The 20,486-nt window shown below is 52.7% G+C and overlaps 1 protein-coding gene across 1 annotated transcript in view; it reads left to right on the top strand.

The window, feature by feature from the left end:
- The window catches only part of CUL4A (cullin 4A), a 42,935-nt gene extending 24,640 nt beyond the window's left edge, over window positions 1–18,295 (top strand). The window contains exons 11-20 of the mRNA XM_044250157.1: window positions 1,775–1,967; window positions 3,261–3,365; window positions 3,672–3,782; window positions 3,863–3,948; window positions 4,355–4,462; window positions 9,047–9,160; window positions 10,642–10,747; window positions 10,932–11,104; window positions 15,023–15,175; window positions 16,730–18,295. Coding sequence (XP_044106092.1) covers window positions 1,775–1,967; window positions 3,261–3,365; window positions 3,672–3,782; window positions 3,863–3,948; window positions 4,355–4,462; window positions 9,047–9,160; window positions 10,642–10,747; window positions 10,932–11,104; window positions 15,023–15,175; window positions 16,730–16,825 — 1,245 coding nt within the window. The 3' untranslated portion in view covers window positions 16,826–18,295. The remainder of the gene's footprint in view (window positions 1–1,774; window positions 1,968–3,260; window positions 3,366–3,671; window positions 3,783–3,862; window positions 3,949–4,354; window positions 4,463–9,046; window positions 9,161–10,641; window positions 10,748–10,931; window positions 11,105–15,022; window positions 15,176–16,729) is intronic.
- The last annotated feature ends 2,191 nt before the right edge of the window (window positions 18,296–20,486 follow it).

Raw genomic sequence — 20,486 nt, forward strand, 5'->3', positions numbered from 1 at the left:
CAGGACGGTGGCAGGAGCCCTCAGCGTCTGACCCTGGTCCTAGGTCACAGCCCCGCGGCTGGGGGCAAGTGGGACTGGGCTGGTCTGGAGAGGGCGGGTGCAGGGCACCGGCGCTCATACCCCGGCTGCAGGGCTGCTCTCTCGTGGGGCCAGACGCTAGCCTCCGGGGTGGCTGGTGCCAAAGGGTATGAGGGTTCTCCTCACTCGGCTGTGCGCGAACCTGTAATGATCACAAGGAAAAGTTCAGTAAATAGAAGGGGCGATGGGGGGCTGGCATGCCGCTGTGTGGAACAGTCGGAAAATCGCACATCTGTGCCCACGTGCACCGCTCGGGCACACACGCACCTCCCCAGACGTGGACCGCAGCATGGGGGCTTCGCGGTCCGGGAAGTCCGCTGGAGAACGAGGGTGTGTGAGCAGCTGCGAGGAGCAGGACTGCGCACTGGACACGGGAGGTGCCCCTTGACAGGTGTCCGTCTAGGCCGTGCGAGTCTGTGGCTGCGCGTCCATCGCGGAGGAGCGGTCCCAGTGACGAAACACCGGCGTGTGTCTGTCACAGGAAAGCTGACCCTGGGCAGTGCGTATATGGTATTTTTAAATGCAGTCAGAACAGAAGGGTCCAGAGCGGAAAGTCCCAGCCCTGCTGGCCGTACGGTGTCTGTCCACTATGTCTGTGACACCCAAGTGCATGTATAGGTTGTACCACGGCCACGTTTCCAGAAACATACGTGTTCCTCCTACTAAAGGACAGAAGTCGACTGAGTACATTTTGAAGATCTCATTGGCTGTATTTGGTGATTCATGAACTGAGCAGCAAACCATCCAGCAGGTAGAAAGCAGCCCCGGAAAGCTGTGCGATCCCGCAGACTTTTATAGGCAAGGAGGGGGCGGGACAGGACCATGCTCTAGGAAGAGCGGTTGGTGTGGCAAGGTCACCTTCCTCCGGAGGGCAGGGCTCTGTCTGGCAGACGACCTCTCCGTGCTGGCAAGCCTGCTGATTGCTCTCGGGCTCCATTCCTCGGAGGGGAGGCAGTCCGTCCCCGTCTGCTGGCCCGCGGCTGGGCACGGGCACTGCACTTGGGGCTGCCGTCTCTGTCTTCGTAGACACACGAAGCAGGACTTGGACTGGCACGATCTGTGCTGTTGGGGTATGCATGCCTCAGGCAGCCATTCCATGTTGGATAGGGTGTTTGGGCTGGAGGTGCAGGCCGCCAGCTGAGCTCTTGCTGGCGGCAGTGGGGGAGAAGGAGTCCGGCACTCAAGTCCCAAGTGGGTGTGTTGGGTTGGTGGCGACTTCCGATTGAGGAATTCGCGTGTCCAAGGTCTTTTAAAAACAGTGGATACTGGGGCACCAGGGGGGCTCAGTTGGTTAAGCGGCTGCCTTCGGCTCAGGTGGTGACCCTGGAGTCCCAGGATGGAGTCCCGCATCGGGCTCCCTGCTCCGCAGGAGTCGGCCTCTCCCTCTGCCCCTCCCCAGCTCATGCTCGCTCTCCCTCTTTTGAATAAAAATAAATAAACTCTTGGGAAAAAAATAAGTAAATAAAAACTGTGCACACTAATTGATAAATTCTCCCAGAAGCAGAATTCTAACACTGAAGTGTTAATTGTATATTAGCTTAGTCTTTTGAACGTGGGGGGAATCAGTGAAACTTGAAATTGCTGGGTGATTAACACCAACAGTAATTAATTTACATGAAAGTATCACGATTGAGAGCAGAAGTGTGTTACCATTGCCTGTGGATGAGTTTGTGTGTGTGTGTGTGTGTTCTTGTAGACTTTTGGGACAACAATTGTGGTCAACCCTGAGAAGGACAAAGACATGGTGCAGGACCTGCTGGATTTCAAGGACCGGGTAGACCACGTGATCGAAGTGTGCTTCCAGAGGAGTGAGAGGTGCATCAACCTGATGAAGGAGTCCTTTGAAACGTTCATCAACAAGAGGCCGAATAAGCCCGCGGAGCTGATAGGTAGGAAAACAGCCTTCCACACGGCTTTTAAATACAGGAAAATAAGGCAGAACTCAAGCAAATGTTTTTTTCCCAAAATGTTTAAGCTCCTCTTAGGGAGCGGAGGTGTTACACCGCATTGGGACACTCGTTCTTAAAAACGTGTGCATTACGTTTGTATTAAGCATGTGACATTTCTGTGAGGGCGAGCACAGTAGGGATTTTGTAAAGACGAAGCTTGACGTCGCAGAAGGAAGGGGCAGAACTGTATTCGCTCCTGCACGTCCTGCACCAGCTGCTCCAGGGCTGTGTTTGGCAAAAGCGAGCCTGGCTCTGTCGTGATTACAGCAAGTAATTTGTGCCCAGAAACCGGGTGAGGAGGGTTCGCTCGACTCGCGTCTCAGCGTCGTGAGGGTGAGCTGACTGGTCAGTGGGGCGCATTCAGCATGAAGATACCCTCAGTCCCTACCTCTGTGTCCTCACGTCGGGACTGAAGTAGGGTACAGTCGGATGAGGTCTTAAAAGAGGACATGGTTTAAGATGAAACCGTTTTTAAGTGATCAGTTTATTTAATTACGTTGTCATAATATAAAACATATTTCAGGATTTGTAGACCGGTCAGCGAAAGTTTTTAGGTGGAGGGCAGAGAGAGTAGAAGCAGTGACTGCGCACTGGGCTTCCTACTACTGTTGAGAGTGTGTGATGGGAACGGGGTTCGTCATGCAGTTCTCCGCCTTTGTGTGTGTTCAGGGTATTGGATAATAAAAAATTGTTAAGAAAAAACTAACAGAAGCAGCAGCAAGAGGGGGGCCCCTGGCTGGCTCAGACGGTGCAACTCTGCATCTGGGGGTTGTGGGTTCGAGCCTCACTCTGAACAGAGGGATTGCGTAAGAAAATCTTGAAAAAAAAAAAGAAAAAGCAACAAAAGAAATTCACAAGGCAGTTCATTTTGGCCTTTATACCACTTTATGGATTGTGGTTTCTCCAAAGACAAATATTCAGCTCTTGGCCAAGCCCCGTTCGGTGGTTGATCCGTGCGGCCTCAGGGATGCCGCGTCTCAAAGGCCGGCCATTCCGGTTTCTGCACCGGTGGTGTTGTGGAGCCCAGGCATGTGATTCAAGTATTTATTCTCATATGATTTGAGAGTGCTTATGTTAGAAAATCAGATTATCTACCTTTTCTCTCTTATCAATGTCATTTTGGAAAGGTTCCAGTGCTGCCACCTGCTGTTTGTGTATGGAAGTTAACGATGTTGTTTCTCTGTAATTAGAAAGTATCAGTTCTTCAAATAATTTAAGCTCTTGATCTCACAGCAAAGCATGTTGATTCAAAATTGAGAGCGGGTAATAAAGAAGCCACGGACGAGGAGCTGGAGAGGATTCTTGACAAGGTCATGATCATATTCAGGTTCATCCACGGTGAGACGCGCCCCACGTGTGGCTGTTAACGCTCAGCATGGAGGGGAGCTTACCTGTCCAGACTTCTGTCTGGGGCCGTCTTTCCTGGTGAAGACGTGCCCAAGACATTTCCACTTCCGCACTAGCACAGGGGGGTAGAGGGACAGCCGCCCATCGATGGCCGTGCATGTGCTCTCTGGGGGCAGCGTCCGGGGAGGCTTCCGAGTTAGAGCCGCCGAGCCAGCGCCTAGACGTCCCGCAGTCGGAGGGAATGTTTGCGTGTTAACTGTCTGATGTCTTATGTTGTTCTCATTTGGTTACAAATAGGGAAAGATGTCTTTGAAGCATTTTATAAAAAAGATTTGGCAAAAAGACTTCTTGTTGGGAAAAGTGCCTCAGTAGATGCTGAGAAATCGATGTTGTCCAAGCTAAAGCATGGTAAGTGTGGGGCCAGGCCCGTCCGCCGCGGCGCCGCGCCCTGTGCCCGGTGCCACTCACGCCCTCTGCTTGTGCCCCAGAGTGCGGCGCCGCATTCACCAGCAAGCTGGAAGGCATGTTCAAGGACATGGAGCTCTCCAAGGACATCATGGTCCAGTTTAAGCAGGCAAGCTATATATTTTCATTCAAGTAGAACAGCTATGTGTAAGCGGTCCCCATTCACGTTGTGTCAGGCCCTCGGCCTTCAGAACGACACCTCGTGTCTCACACGTTTGAGTCACTTAAATTCAAAATGGAAAAGAAGAATAATCCCTAAAAATGCATTAACAAAAATATGACTTAAACAAGTGCAATAGCATCCCTTGTTGGTAATGTAACCAGAAAAGCAGGAAAAATATCCCAAATGACTTTGGAACAAGCGTTCTGTGGCTTCAGTGGAATGTGTCCTTAGGACTAAATACAAACGCGTGTTGAGCTGTATTTTGAAAATTACACCATTTACCTTTTCACAAACTTGTTGTTTTTTTTTGATGATATTCTACAGTACTTGCTTTCTCTTGTTTTGTTTTCAGTACATGCAGAACCAGAGCGAGCCAGGCTCCATAGATCTGACTGTGAACATACTTACGATGGGCTACTGGCCAACGTACACGCCCATGGAGGTGCATTTAACGCCAGAGGCGAGTGTCTGAGAGAGGGTCTGCCCTGGGTTCGTACGTACGTCAGCGCCACCAAAGCGCCATAGACATCCTGCACGTCAGCCAGGCTCAGACGTGTTGTCTGTCACCAGATACTGAATGAGAGGATTTTTAAATTGTACCCTCAAAGATCCAGTGTCCTTGTAGTCTCTGGAAAGCAGCGATGCTCAGGGACTGCCTGTGTCCCTGTCCGGCTCCTTCTGTCCCCTGCCCCCCCACCCCGAGTCCCCTGGCTGACCGGGGAGAAGGCAGCAGCACAGGTGCTAGGAGGCAGTACTTGCTGGTTGTCCTTCCGTCCCAGGGTCAACACGGCGGGTCTCGTGGGTACCACTGCTCAGCGATCTGTAGGTTAGCCACAGTTGTGGGCCTGCTGGGGATTTGCAGGTAGGAAGGAGGGTCCTGAGCTCAGGTACTTAAAGTCGGCCCCGTTAATTATTAATACCAGGTGACAGGGAAGAGGGCTGCTTCTGGTGTGTTTCCGGAAGTAAAAAGAGCAGGGACGAGGACCTTCTAGAAAGGCCCAAAAAGGCATGGAGTTGCAGGAGCTGGGAGCCCAGGTTGGAAACAGTCCCTCTGAAGGCTGCTTGTGTTATTTCCAAGACCATGTCTTCCACGATTTTCTTGTTTCTCACCCTACTGGTTGCCTTTGTGGTTTTAGTTTTTAGTTTGTTTTTAATTTATTGTTGAAGTACTGGTGTTGTACCAGTTTACACACTGTCTCCTGCCTTTCCTCTGCCTCTGCTCTAGACACGGACAGTCCCAGAGCCCTTCAGCTCCCTTCTCAGCCCACGCACACACTTGGACTCTAGCCTGTGTATCCCTGGGCCTGGGCACACTTGGACCTCCCGGGCTCAGCACCCCAGATGGCTCTCATCCCCGCCCTGTGGGGAGTGTGACTGTGTCTGCAGGTGCAGAGGCTATGTCCAAAGCTGCTTGTAGGCGCCACGCACCCCTGCCTCCCCAGCTCCCACATTTTCCAGGGCCTCTGTGTGTCATACCCCAAACGGAGCCCCATGCAGCAAACCTCGCTTCCCCCTCACCCCCTCACCCCCTCATTGTGCAGCAGGCCGGCTGGGTGGGTCCACCAGGCTGTGCCTCTTGGGATGCTGCCGAGTTTTTTGCTTCTTATTTTGAGGTAAGTGAAGATTTGGATGGACTTTGCAAGAATAGTTCGAAGGGTCCCCAGAAGTGACTTCCCGTGTCTCCAGCCCTGCCGTTCCTTCTCTCTACGTGGAAGGGCGGCACGCTCCTGCCGCGTGCGAGAAATGGTCTCCTACCCCTAATACCTCGGTGGGCACTTCCCCGGGCACGTTGCCGGGTCGGACCCCCGATACTGCTCTAGTGATTGTCCCGTGGGGAGCCCTGTCCTGTTTTGTCCAGACCCCGCGCAGTTAGCTGCCGCCTCCGTCCTCCGTCACCCCTGCACCATCATCTTTCTTTCCCGAGGCTCCCGTTTTCGTGAATTGTCTCTGTGTGGCGAGGGATGCGATTCCGGCCATGCTTGTCCAGCCAGAATCGCACCCGGGTTTGCTCGGCGCTAGGGCAGGAGGCCTCTGCTGTCCATTGACCACCCCGTCTGTCGGTGGTGGTTCCCGTTGCCATTGGGTTACGGTGTTCGCTGGTGTCTGGACTGTGATTAGTATGTTTCCTTTTGTAACTTTGAAAATCTGGGGGAAGGTGATCCTCTTCTTTCCCCACAGACTCTCCTGCTGGGCAGTTCCTGCCTGAGGCCACTTTCACCTTGACGAGCGGTGGCTTTCTCTGTCTTTATCTGTACGAACTCACGGACCCCCGGTTAGTTGCCTTGACGTTCACGCCGGCCCGCGTCTGGCTGGCCCTCTTACAGGCCGTTTGTCCTTCTACATGCTCGGGTGTTTTTTTCAGTGCTTTTTCGTTTCCTAGCAAAAGATGTTTGAGGCTGGCCATACTCTGCCTTTTTAGGAAATACGCCTACAATATGAATGTAAATGACTCAGTTGGAGGTGACGTGTACCTACAGTTTAGGGCTTTAAGCTGTACAGTTGGGGGGCACCTTCTTCTAGTTTATTGCAGACAGAGCCTGCAGCCGTCACGCTCCCTCCCATCCCCCCCCCGCCCCCAGCCCAGACCTCGGCACCCACTAGCCTTCCTTCTCTGGGTCTCCTGTTCTGGTACTAACATTGGAACCTCACGTTGTGGCCTTTGTTGGGCTGCTTCCTCTTGGCTTCCTGTTTTCAAGACCCGTCCGTGCTGCAGCCTGTATCAAGCCTCCTTCCTTTTTAGGGCTGAGCGATACTCCAGGGTGTTATAGACCACGTATCGTCCATCCATCTGTCCGTCCGTCCACGGATACTTGAGTTGCTTTCGGCTTTTGGCCTCTGGAGGTGTCGTGGCTGTGATGGGTGTGGAAATATGGGGTCCCTGCTTTCCGTTCATTGCGGTCCACGCCTGGGAGCAGGTGCCGGCTTGCGTGAAGGCCCTCATCCCCCAGTTTCTGCAGCGGCTGCCGCTCCGCTCCCACTCCTGGCGGAGGCACACGGCCTCCAGCGTCTCCACATCCGTGTCCACGTCCGTCATTTAGCTGTCGTAGCGGCAGAGAAGCAGTGTCTCATTTTGGTTTGTTCTGCTTCTCCCTCATGAATAACGAAACTGTTCCGTGTCATTTCCTGTGCTCATTGGCCACTGTCGCTCTTGGAAGAACCGTCTGTGCGAGTCCTTTGCCTGTCTTGACACTGTGTAACCTGCCTTCCTGTTGCTAAATCCGGGTTCTGTATGTATTCGACACTGCGTCTTTCATCAGGTTGCAGTTTGCAGATACCTCCTCCCGTTGTGTAAGCTGTCTTTTTCCTTTTTTAATAGTGATTTTTGTACAGAATTTTAGAATTTTGGTAGAGTCTGATCTGTTTTTCTGTTGTTACTTTCTGGTGTCCTATCTAAGAACTACGGCCAGTGCAAGGTCACGGACTCGCATGTTTTCTACTGAGGCCGTTGTGGTCGTAGCTCCCACGTGTGGGTCTGTGGTCCACTTTGAGCCTGGGGCTGTCACCGGCGCACAGGACTCACCCAGAATTGGCCGCTGGCCGCCCACTCTTCTTACCGCTGCCGGGAGTTAGTCTCAGGGAAAACGTTTGTAAGAAGCGTGTCACTGTACTGGCTTACTTTGTTTGGGGGTCGTACGGTGTCAGAGGCATGTTCTCAGAGTCTCTGCCTTTCAGATACTAGAAAACTTAGAAACGAAATGACAGTCACATTTGGGATTTGACGTGGACGACAGGTAATGGGTTTGGGTGATAGTTTTGAAGTGTGAGGACAGGTTTGCCGCGTGGGTACGAGGCCAGTGGGCGTCGTGTCTTGGAGGGAACGCACGGGAGGAGTGCCGGCGGAGTGGGTTCACTCCCTCACGCCTGCCGTGCGGCAGTGCGCCCTGCCCCTGGGCTCCCTGTCCAGTCGTTGTGACTGCTGTCAGAGGCAAGAGCAGCCGGAGAAGACCCGTGAGGAAGGCGTTCTCACAGGTGATGGGCGTGGTGGTGGGTTCCCCTTGGAAGCCCAAGGGGGCATGGCGTGGTGCACCGAGTCAAGTGGAGGAGGCCAGGAGAGGCCAGCACGGTCAGCGGTTCAGATGGAGGGGACCTTGGCTAGCTTCGGGAGGGTTTTACTCTTGCTCCTTGGAACTTGGAAGCAGCCAAGGACGCTGACAACGGAATGAGCCAAGTGGCTGACATGGAGGGCCAGAAACTGACGGTGCCACGGGGGCCGGGGCGCGGGAGACCAACCGAGGAAGACTCCGAAGGACGGACGTGAGACGGACACGGAGGTCTAAGCGACGAGTGTCATGGAAGGCAGGGGCGGCCGCCATCTGCCGTCCGTGCAGAGCTGTTAGTCAGGGTCATCCGCTAGTTGCAGCCTGAAGCAGCACTCGGCTGTCCTGGGCAGAGCAGGGGACATCCAGGGACCCGAGCACAGAGAGGGCGGGGGGGCATCCGGCACCCCAGAAAGCATGTGTGGAAACGCTGTCGGGGACATAAGAGAGCTTGACTGTTAGGAAGAGTGGGGTGCCTGGGTGTAGACCGCACGGATCCCTGGACAAGGAGGAGGGGCTCATGAGCTTGGAAGCAGGGTCACAGCGGTAAAGAACTGGGAGAATGTCTGGAAGGTGCAAGGAAATCCCAGAAAGTAAGGACAGAAACAGACGCAGGCTACGCCCTGCAGGGGGGGTGTGGCCGGAGCACCAGGAGCTGGTGCGGCCGCGGGGCCTGTGGCCAGCGTCTCTGGGGCTGTTGCCGGTAGTGCTGACGGTGTCTGCCACTGGCCGGGGGAGCCCAGTGTGCAGTGTGGGCACTGCCGAGCGCGGCCCGTGCGCCCATCAGGTACCACTTCCGGCAGCATCGCAGGTGGAAGGAGACCCTGGTGTGCCAGACGGCGCACAGCTCCAAGGGCCATAGGTTAGCCCGGAACCGCGGCGGTCAGAATACAGAGCTGATCTTTCTCTTCCGCTGAGAAAACCTGTAAAAACTCTGAATAGCACAGGACGTGGTCTTCGATGACGGTGTTACTGTGATTACATGTGTTTTTTCCTGCGCTTGGCAGATGGTTAAACTTCAGGAAGTATTTAAGACGTTTTATCTCGGAAAGCACAGTGGTCGGAAACTTCAGTGGCAAACGACACTGGGACATGCTGTTCTCAAAGCAGAGTTTAAGGAAGTAAGTTCTTTGTCTGCTTCACTTATTTTTTATCAACACGTTATTAGCATTTTTTAAATTGTGGTTGAGCTTCAGTAACAAACGAAAGATCAGTATAACAGCGCTGGCTTTTCTGGGTCGATAGAATGAAATACTTGAAGGGTTGATTCTCTAATCAATAAACGTCAATAAGAGATCAATAAAAATAGAAAGCGTTCACCTCACTGAAAAAGGAGCAAAGGGGAGCTGGCTTGGGCGGCACGCGGACCAGAACCGGCACAGCAGAGGATGAGCATGGCCTCTGCGAAGGTGACACGCACGTCCGTGAAGCATCCTTTGCTTTACAAAGAGCACAGGAGAGAGGGGCTCGTGAAAGCAAGGCTAAGAAAATCAAGTTCGATGAAAATATGTTCTACTTCTCTGCAAGTGAAAGGGTTATGTATTAAAATGCAGTAAAATACCACATTTTTTTTTTAAAGATTTATTTATTTATTTGACAGAGAGATCACAAGTAGGCAGAGAGGCAGGCAGAGAGAGAGAGGAGGAAGCAGGCTCCCTGCCGAGCAGAGAGCCCGACGCGGGCCTCGATCCCAGGACCCTGAGATCATGACCTGAGCCGAAGGCAGCGGCTTAACCCACTGAGCCACCCAGGCGCCCAAAATACCACATTTTAAGTGCAGAATTGATCAAGGCTAAAACTTGAAGGAGCAGCACCTCTCACTAGTGGGAGTGTGGGAGCGGTTGGGAGGGCCGTTGGCAGCGCCTCTCCAGCCTCTGACGTCACAGGCCTTGTCACAGCAGTGCCCGTTCTGGAAATTCCTCTTAACAGGACGTTTGCACAGAGCAGGGATTAAGCCTGTTTGTGTCAGTGCTAGTGTTAAAGGGAACGCGATAGGAGAGGAAAGTGCGTACCATGATGGCAGAAGCGGTCACAAAACGGTGCCTTCGTGTTACTGGGTGACTTCAGTTCTGTAAATAAGATTTGATGGAATACACTAAGCAAAGACTTGACAAAATTTCTGCTTTGCTGCTGTTACAACGTACTCATGCGTTGTATCCTGCAGATGAGGCAAACATATGTACACGACGTGTAAATCACACATACCCTGACCTGCCTCTGCACAGCTGACCCTCCCCCAAAGCCCTGCAGCATTCCTCCGCATGGAGCTCCCTGCGTGCGTGCTCAGCGTATGCGCTCAGCGCGTGCGTGTGCACTCAGCGTGCGTGTGTGTGCTCAGCGTGCGTGTGTGTGCTCAGCGTGCGTGTGTGCGTGCAGGCCTCTGCCTTGGGGACTTGGTGAACAGAAGCGGGAGATGCTGTGAGGTCCAAGGCCCAGCTTCTCTTTATCCTCGTATAGTCCATTGCTGCTTCTTGTTCGGTGGCTGGTCAGTAGTCCCCTAACCCCACACCCCACACAGTTTGAGAGAGATTAAAGGAACCTTTTCAGCTTTTCCATAGACTGTGCGGACCACTCCCCACACGCCGTGCCCGTTTTCTTTCAGGGAAAGAAGGAGTTCCAAGTGTCCCTCTTCCAGACGCTGGTGCTTCTCATGTTCAACGAAGGGGATGCGTTCAGCTTTGAAGAAATAAAAATGGCCACGGGAATAGGTAAGGGTCCTGCTGTCTGGATGAACGCGCGGTTTCTGCACGTCCTTGTTGTGAAAACTGTGTTCGTGTAAGAGAGGATGCGGGCTCGGGCGCTGCCGGCCACACGGAGAGCGCGGCTCATTTCGTTCTTGCTGAGTCTCCTTCCCTTTGATGGCGCCGCTGCCTGGTTTTTCTCCCCATGCAGAGGACAGTGAGCTGCGAAGGACGTTACAGTCCCTGGCCTGTGGCAGAGCACGAGTTCTGGTTAAAAGTCCCAAAGGCAAGGAGGTAGAAGATGGGGACACGTTCACGTTCAACGGGGAGTTCAAGCACAAGTTGTTCCGGATAAAGATCAACCAGATCCAGATGAAGGAAACTGTACGTACGAACTTCCTCGTGGGGGCCCCGGTGCCCACGGTCCTTGTCGTGCGCCCTGGTGTGGCACTGGTTCACTTGGTGTTCGCGGTCGGGCTGAACGTGGGACAGGCGCGTGTAGAGTGCGGTGACAGGTCTTCCCGGGCCGGATTCTGTCAGCGTCGAGAGCTCGTGTCCAAAACCCCATCGCTTGCCTTCTTACTTGCGCCCAGCGCCCTTCAGCCTCGGCCTCGGCCAGGGCCTGGGGAGGAAATGCGGAGGGTCATGGGTGTCGCAGGCCCGCTGACATGGCGGCTGCGGTCTGTGCAGGTGCAGCGTCTGCAGCTCGGACGACACACCAGCTGTCTCGTGTCCGGAGCACGGTCTGCGCCGCTGCCCTCAGGCCCTTCCTGACGCGGTCGCCCTCACGCCCCTGGGCCGTTGTCGCGCAGGCAGGCCAGGAAGGCAGCAGCACCCCTGCTTCCCACGTACAGAACGGGGTGTCCAGCTGGCCCCCGGGCGTGTGTGTGAGTGGAGTGGCCTTGTGAAGGTGCGAGGTCGCCCCAGACAGTGTCAGGACAGCTTCCGTTGGTCTCAGGGGCTTCCCAGGTGGAGACACTGGCCGCGTCACCTGCCCGCGGGTGTCCGGGTGGGGCCCAATTGGAAGTAAGTAGAGATCACACAGAAACGCGAGAGGCCAGTAAACTATATAAAAGATATTCATTCTCATCAGTAATTGTTTTTAATTGGAATTTATTCCACTTTTCATCTGTCAATGTAGGAAATGTTTAAAAGTTTGATAATATCGAGTTGGCAAGTATGTGAGAAAACAGGCATTCTCTTTATGTTTTTGTCTTGAAAGATGCTTTTAGTGGGCAATTTGACATACTTGTTAAAGATTTAAATGCATGTGTCCTTTGATCCATCTTTTTTAATATAGGAGTTTCTGATAGATGAAAAGGTGTACCGTTCTAGCGTGCAGATTTCAAAGGGGAACTGTCCTCTTTCTCCCCTTGAGATCACCTCTCCTGCCACTTCTGTTTGCACTTGTGCAGCTTTCTCCTGTGACGTAAATAGATCATCTTTTTTCTAATGGGATTGCTCTGTCTAGGCCATTTGTATGTAGCATTTTGTAACCGGTTTTTACTTTTTATTACGGGCTTCTTGCCGTGTCAGGACTTGGTTTTTCATGGAAGCAGATTAGTTGGTTGTGTGAATCTGTGGGAGCTTGACAAAGCCGTGTTGAAAGGCATTTAAGTGCCTTCCGTCTCTCCTGGAAATAACGTTCCATGAAACATCCTGGCACAGAGATTCCACTGTGCCTCTTTGTTTCTTCAGTATAAAATCATTGTCCTGGGGAGCACCTGGGTGGCTCCGTGGGTTAAGCCTCTGCCTTCGGCTCGGGTCACGATCTCAGGGTCCTGGGATGGAGCCCTGTGTCGGGCTATCTGCTCAGCGGGGAGCCTGCTTCGCCCTCTTCACGCCCCCTGCTTATGCTCCCTCTCTCGTTGTCTCTCTCTGTCCAATAAGTAAATTTTTAAAATCTAAGAAAATAAAATAATAAAACAAAACTGTCCCTGTTGAATTACAGGGTCAAAGAATGTGTACTTTTGCTAGTTGGACCAGCCTTTGCCGAATGGAAGTCTGGAGGACTTTTACCAGATTTCAGTGTCCAGCTTCGCGGAGGCCGGCCCTCCCTCCACCTCTTTGCCCACCCTGTTGGCCGGCCGCCTTAGCTTGAATTGGATCGTCTTTACGCCACTTCGTAGCTTGTGCAAATTCTGTCGTCTTTCTGATCCTCAAGTCTTCATCTTTTAAAGTAGACCTAATTCGACCACAGGCTGTGTGAATTAGCGCGGGGTTTCCAAAGCCTCCTGGCTGAGCACCTGTCAGCGCTTTGTCGGTGCGGCCGCTTCATGGTGAGCCGTTGGTATTTGTGTCCACATAATCCCTTGTTCAAGTCACTGGCACGTTTGCTGGCGTATTCGTTCTCACTAGTAAATGTTCTCATATATTAAAGAGATTGACCCTTTATCATTTGTGACACTTTTGTCTTCTGAGATTCCCCCCCCTCCCCACATCGTAGTTTTTAAGTTCTTAAGTATAGTCTTTGCCTTCATGGTTTCGGACCTGGGGGTCATGCCTAGGAAAAAAGACCTTCCTTTGCCCCAACATTTAAAAAATAATTACTTGTATTTTTCTGGTAGTTTTTACATTTAAGTTTTTCTTTGGGCAATGTAGAAATTACTTTAATATCAAAAAGCAATCTGGTGTGCCTGGGTGGCTCAGTGGGTTGAGCCGCTGCCTTCGGCTCAGGTCATGATCTCAGGGTCCTGGGATCGAGTCCTGCATCGGGCTCTCTGCTCAGCGGGGAGCCTGCTTCCCTTCCTCTCTCTCTGCCTGCCTCTCTGCCTACTTGTGATCTCTCTCTGTCAAATAAATAAATAAAATCTTTAAAAAAAAAAAAAAGCAATCTAACTACTTCTCCTGTTCTAAAACTATGGATTGAAAATACAATTCTTTGACAACTTATTTGAATTGTCCCCTTTATTTATTAAGTTTACATATTATGGGTCAGTTTCTCAATTGTGTTCTGCGACGTTGATTGATCTGTTTTAAGACCAGCACTCAAATTCTTTTAATGAATGTGTCTGTTCCTATAAACGTATTCTCCCAGGGAGCTTGAGAGTAATTTTACTTTGTCTTAGCCCTCTGAATAAGAACATGGACATTTTTTAATCAGAGTGCATTACATTAAAATTTCCAGTTTTCGTTTTTATCATACTAAGTCTCATTTATATCTGTGCTTGTATATATATGGATATAAATCTCTTCTCTTCGTGGGATTTTTCTACAAATACCAAGCACCTTCTCTGGGCCAGGTCCTCTGTGAAGCACAGAGAATTCATCTGTTAACAATAACACGATCTTACCAAGTGTCTGTCTCGGGGAACTTTGAGCCAACAGGAGCTAGATGATTACGTACCAAAGAGCTTGTTAGACTTGAGGTCAGAGTCATGACTGAGAAGTCCAGGAAGGCCAGTCTAGTCCCGAGGGTCAGGGAAGGCTTTCCTGCCAAAGGCAGAGCCGAGCTGGGTGAGGCCTGGAGAGGCAGGTCACACCCATGAAGGACGGGGGAAAGACACTGAGGACTGCAGGCAGGCAGGGCCCATACGGCGCTGACCCTCGCACTGGTGCACCTTCTGCCCGCACGTGTCCATGAACACCGTTCATCTTTGCGTCTTTATCTGGTTTCCAGCCCCTTTACAGAATTCTCATGGTCTTCGGTCGTTCTTCAGTTGATTTTCTTGGGTGTTTGGGTTTATGGCTCATCTACAAAGAATTATCATGTGTCTGCTCTTCTTCAGTAAAGTTCGCTTAGTGCATAGCTAGAGCCTCTGAAATAACTTTCTGTTTTATTTTTAATTAACTTATAATGTATTATTGGCCCCAGGGGTACAGGTCTGTGAATCGTCAGGCTTACACCCTTCACAGCGCTCACCGTAGCCACACACCCTCCCCAGTGTCCATCACCCAACTTTTTATCCTGTTCAGGTTTTGTTTTGTTTTGTTTTTTTTAAATTGTTCCTTATATGTTAACATGTGTTTTAGATCAAGAAGATGTTCAGTTTCAGTAGTGGGTTTCCGGATGATGAGCAAAGCTGACATTTCTGGATCTCTGATAGTTGTTGTGCTGGTTTTACTGAGCTACTGGGTCTAATCCAGAATATGTAGGATTTATATAGTGTTTTGTAGCTTTTTTGTGAGGGAAATGTAACTTTATTTTTGAAGGTCTGGTACTGAAGTCGTCTTGTCCTTGGGAAGCTAGGTTTGCTAGCGTAACAGAACAGGATTTACCCAAAGGTTGGCCATTCTTTGCATCAGAAGTTTCTTCTCAAACTCCACACTCTGAAATAACCCGTCGTGTGTCCGCGTGTGCAGGTGGAGGAGCAGGTCAGCACCACGGAGCGCGTGTTCCAGGACAGACAGTATCAGATCGACGCGGCTATCGTCAGGATAATGAAGATGAGAAAGACTCTTGGTCATAACCTTCTAGTTTCTGAATTGTACAATCAGCTGAAATTTCCAGTAAAGGTAAGTGGATATTATCTTAATGAGAAGTATCATGTCGTGCTGAGCATTGGAAAGACGTGTTCCGTTCTTAACACCGTAGACTCATTTGTCCCGCATCATGGGGCATCGTTTCTGCACAAACCCACCTGTGCGTCCACCAAGTGTCGAAAAACCGGCAGGTGAAGACAGCAGAGTCTTTATCCCAAATGCTGTCCATCACCGTCGCAGGAATGAGAGGTCGCTAACACTCGCCCTTGCAGGGATGTTGTACTTGCTGGGGAGGGGAGGCCTGTGGCGCAGCTCCAGACGGTGTCTCTCAGTAGTAGTGTGGCTCTCCAGATCATGCCCAGGGAGATCCCACAGACAGCTCGTTTACTCAGCAGCGACGAGCACCAGAGCGTTTCTGTTTTGATAATATCTCCTTGTTTCTATGCGTAAGAAAGTCGACCCTGAACCCTTCTGTCCGTGCGCGCGTCCAGGACTGACAGCTGTCCTGGGCATATGTGGGGTCCCAGCAGATAGGGAAGCATTAGGGAAAACTTGAAAACGTGAGTCTCCACATGGAGAGGTATGGGATCCTCCTGCGACCTGGCTTTCCAGTGCCTGCGCCTAGCTGGCCCCGTGTTCCTCTGGGGTGGAGGCTCCCTGATCCTGTGCCATCTGGTTTGGTACAGGAGCAGCCGACTCTCTGTCCTCTCCGAGGGGCCCAGTTAGATGGCTCAGTGAGCAGACGCCGACGCAGCTGCAGGGGTCTCCCCGGGCGGGCACAGGGCTGCTGTGCACACCGGAGATGGCACATTCTCCACGGTCACGAGACCCTGCTGCAGGCGCCGTCCTTTCCTGCCTCTAGCTGTGCAGGGCTTCAGTTCCCCTTTGCAGATGAGAGACCCACAGTTAAAGGACTGATCGGGGGGCGAGGTGTGTGGCGGCCCCTTGTCTTGTGAATGTACGATCTGTTGCTGAACAGGTGGCCAGGCCTTGGATAGGGACCGTGTGCCCTTGCACAGAGGAAGCTGGTGCGTATGTGTCACAGGTGTGCTTCCTGCCACAGCAGGGCCGGGGGTGCCCTTCCCAGGCAGCCTTGCCGCAAAGCCCGTCGTCTGCTTTCAGCATGGGGGCACTCGCAGTCGGGGCACCCCCCGCCCCAGCATAGATCGCCAGGACGCGCTAGCACAGCGCGGGACTTAGGGAGACACGTCTTCACAAAGGATAAAGATGCCGTCGGATTTCCACATCAAACAAGTGCAACGTGTGGCCCCCAGAGTGGGGCTGCCGTGCTTGGGAGTCAGGGAGCGCTGGCCGAGAACGCATTCCCCCTTGACCCCTCAGGGCCTGCTCTGACCATTCACGGGGAGCACTTGGATGGAGGGAGAATGTTAGCGCTGTCTTTGAAGTGCAGGGACTTCCGCTGGGTTCATTTTGTAATTGGCTTATAATGGTCGTTGACCTATGGATACGTGCGTCTCCTATAATCACGCACACGCTTGTAACAATGTGCTTCTCGCATGCGTTCTGTTCCCTTTGTTTGGAAATTTAATGCTGCTATAATGGAGGGGTTTTGTTTTTCTTTTTCAGCCTGGAGATTTGAAAAAGAGAATTGAATCTCTTATAGACAGAGACTATATGGAGAGAGACAAGGACAATCCGAATCAGTACCACTATGTGGCCTGACGTGTTTTTCTCTCAGCAAGACACTAGAATGTACCCTCAGAGCAGGGACGCACCGCCGTGCTGTTTCCGGGACTTCTGACATGGAGCCAGCACGGAGACTCTGGGGTTAGAAGGAAAAGAGAGGATTCTTGGGTCGCCCTTTACGAAGTTCGTGGGTTTGCAAACGACGTATGTAACTTTCCCTCCAGTTCTCCTCTTACTCTCTCGGTGTGCAGATCGTTTCTGTTGCTCGGTTGCAGGTTGACTTGCGATTGGACGAGAAGATGTTGGTTAGAAGAGTTTCCTTTGTGAGATGTTGCTCTTGTGGCAGGAAGCGGAAGGTTTGGTTTGGCCTGTGTGTGTGTGTGCGCGTGTGCGTGTGTGTGTGTGTGTGATCACGAATGCACAGCGGCAGAGACCCTCCGGGCTGCATTTGCGGGCTGCAGGGGGCTCGGGCGGACGGACTCCTGAAGGCAGGCTCTCGCGGTTGACAGGACGCCCGGTTGGAAACGAGAGCCCTGCGCGGGCGCGCATTAGGAGGAAGCGGTCGGTGTCAGACACCGGCTCATCGATTATGCAGCCCCAAACTGGCATCTGCTTGTTTCCTGTATTTTCCATACGTTTTCGCTCTCCTGACTGACTGGAGCGAGGTTTCTCAGACCTCTCCCGTAGGCCAGGGCAGCACCGCGGGAGCCGCGTCTTTGTTCTTCCTCCACTGAGTTGTTGTGAATTTTCTGTTCAGGGGCTTGGGGGACGCTGCGTTTGTGTGTGTACAGATTGCGTCGAGCAGCCCCTGTTTTTGCGTCGGGGGAGCTGCTGTTTGATTTAATTGCTCGAATAAAGTTTGGTTTCACAGCCCTGCACGGGGACGGCCGTTGCGCTCTGTGCTGGGGCCACTGTAAAAAGTTTTCTGGGAGACTTCAGTCTTGCTGTTGTGAAGCAGAGGTTATTTTGTCAAAAGATTAAAAGGACTTTGTTGGCACCTGGTTTCACGTTGTGTGTATATAGGTGAGGCTGAGCAGGGGCAGGGGTGTTAGTGCCGTAACTATAACAAAGATACTTTTCTGGTAACATTTAAAAGTACTTTATATTTTACATAATAGCATGTTTCATTTTGATTAAAAGCTACCAAAGGAATTTTGATCATGGTATAAGTGTTTAAAGCAATATTTTCTGGGATATACCAAGTTTATATAATTTAATTTTGTGCTAAATTATTAAAAATTTCTCCCTTTTTGAAACATGCGTGTTTAAAATACGACATCTTATGGGTTTCCATGTGAAAATCCTCACTCTTGAAGTATCATTATTTCTATATTTGTAAATTTCATTTGTCTGGTCTGTAAGAGACCACATAGATTTCTACTTCTTAAATTTTACGTTCATTGTCTCCAGAAATTGTTAATCTTGTAATTTAATGTAGACTTCACTCTGAATAAAATTAGTTTAATTGGCCTTAAAATTACATTAATAAAACTTGTGGTATGCAAACGGCACAGTCTCCTGTTAAGCAACTCAAAGTCCACGTCCAGGATGGTGGACAGAGAAACACGGAAGTGGTTAGACGGGGCCGCCCTCTCAGGAGGGGAGCTGTCCTGTCCGCTCGCGAATCAGGCTTGGCGAGGGTGTCGTCACGGTGGAAGGCCAGTGCGGCCCAACAAAGGGTGTTTGGGAAGGGGGGGCAGGAGCCACAAAGCTGGAGAGGCAGTGAGCCCAGAAAATCTGAGAGAACCAGAGAAAAATCGGTGACCAAGAAAAGAACAAGTTTTTCTCAGAACACACAACTAGCAGGAAAGCCAAGATATAACGGAAAAGCATGTTTCCAGTAGCCGCAGAACGAAGACGAAATTCTAGTGGCAAACAGGGAAATGGAAAAGCGTGTTTAAATGACGTGGGAGCAGAGAGAAAGCCTGAAGAAGGGGCCAGAGGCTGCTCTCACATGGGTGCGGCATCTGAGCGTGCGACACGGCCTTACCTGCGAACACAGACCAGGGGACCCCAGAGTCGCAGGAGAAAACCCATCCTGGCGTCGTGTCCCCAGAGGGCACACACGCTCCGGGCACGCAGAGGCCGCCTGCCGCCGAGCCGTCCGTAAGGGATGCAGGCCCGGGGGTGTCGGGCAGGAGCTGAGTCACCGCCTCGAGAAAACCACAGTCGGGCTACCCTCCTTGACACTGAAGTAAGTGCCGGAGCTCAGAGACTTAAGTGTTAGAAGAAATGAGGCTGTAAATGGAAGGAGGAAGCACGAGATCGTTTTCTTCTAATTCTCTCTGGAAAAAAGCCTAACCGCGAATTAAGTTCCATGTTCGTTTCTCAGGGGACACGTGGCCTTCTGAAAGTTCACGTGCAGACCAGTGTGTCCGCAAGGCGCGGGGTAGGGCTTCGAGGTGGACGCGTGGGCCAGCGGCCTGTGCGGCAGGGTGGCATGCTCCGCGGGAGCTTGAGGGACGGCGGAGGAGATGGGTGCGGCGAGCGCCCACCCGCTGGGATTTCCGGAACGGAGCCAGGGTGGGCTCCAGGGGTCTCTTGGAGGCTTACTGGTTCAGAGCTTCACAGAGGTTTGGGCAGCATGGTGGAGAGAGGCGCCCTAGCCGGGGGGCGTGGAGGCAGGTTGCCACCCAGGCGGGCAGGAGCCGACCGCCGGGTCTGCCCCTGGGGTTGAGCCAACTCCACGAAGGCCGGCCGCCGGGGGAGGAGTTGTGCATGTCGGGAAGGCTCTGGCTGGAGGCGGGGGCAGACGGAGGTGGGAGGGCTGGGGTGACCGCGGCCTAGACAGGAGGTGTGCGCTTCCGAGAAGCCAGGGTGGGGAGACGGGCCTGCAGGAGGCAGTGAGTGGAAGGGAAGCCTCCTACCCCGTCTCCGGGCCCAGGGCGAGGGGCCCGCGATGGTGGGCCCAGAGGTGCGGGTCTGCAGGAAAGCCAGGCCCGGGGACGGCCTGGGGGTCAGTGCAGGTGGGAGAGGCGCCACCGGGATGGGAGGGCTGCCGCCCGCAGGCCTGTGGCCAACATCCCTGGTCGCTCCCTCTGCTACCCAAAGGGGAGAAGAGAAAGAGAAGGGAGGTGCGCCGTCCGCCTCCCCTGCCTCCCTCTCCTCCTGGGGGAGCAGATGTGGGCGCCGGGCCAGCAGAGGTCACAGTGTGGGGTGTCCCGGCAGCCGTGGCGGGGAGCCCTGCGTGGCCGACTGGGCGGGCCCTCGGTGCTGATGTGCGGACGCGGTCTCTCCGCAAACCTACAAAGCATCTCTCGGCTTCGGAGGCGCCCGCACCTTCCACCTAGCCCCCTCCGGTTCTAGGCAGTTGCCCACCCCGGCGCCGTCGCACCACAGCATTCGCCGTGTCCGCCGGCACGTGGCCGTGTGCGTGGGAGGGAGGGAGTGCAGGCGGCGTCGTGGGGGGCAGGGGACAGAGCAGAGGGGACTCTGCACCGTGTACCCTTCGTACTGTTGGGGTTTCTGTCCAAACAACCCTAAGTAAGATTAATGACAAATTAAGAAAAACTGAGTGGTGCCCCCACTGGCCCCCGTCACGGGCCCCAGGTCGGTGGCCAAGTCATTTACTTCCTGTCATTTCCCGAACCTCCGTTTCCTTGATCCCTGGATTGGCTGTTTCTCAGGAGAATCTATTAGGAACTAGAGGACGTCAGGCACGCGGTTTCCCCCCGCAGCGTTCTCCCACTTCCTGAGC

This window comes from Neovison vison, chromosome 5 (genome assembly GCF_020171115.1).
Source record: "Neovison vison isolate M4711 chromosome 5, ASM_NN_V1, whole genome shotgun sequence".
NCBI classification, from domain to species: Eukaryota; Metazoa; Chordata; class Mammalia; order Carnivora; family Mustelidae; genus Neogale; species Neogale vison.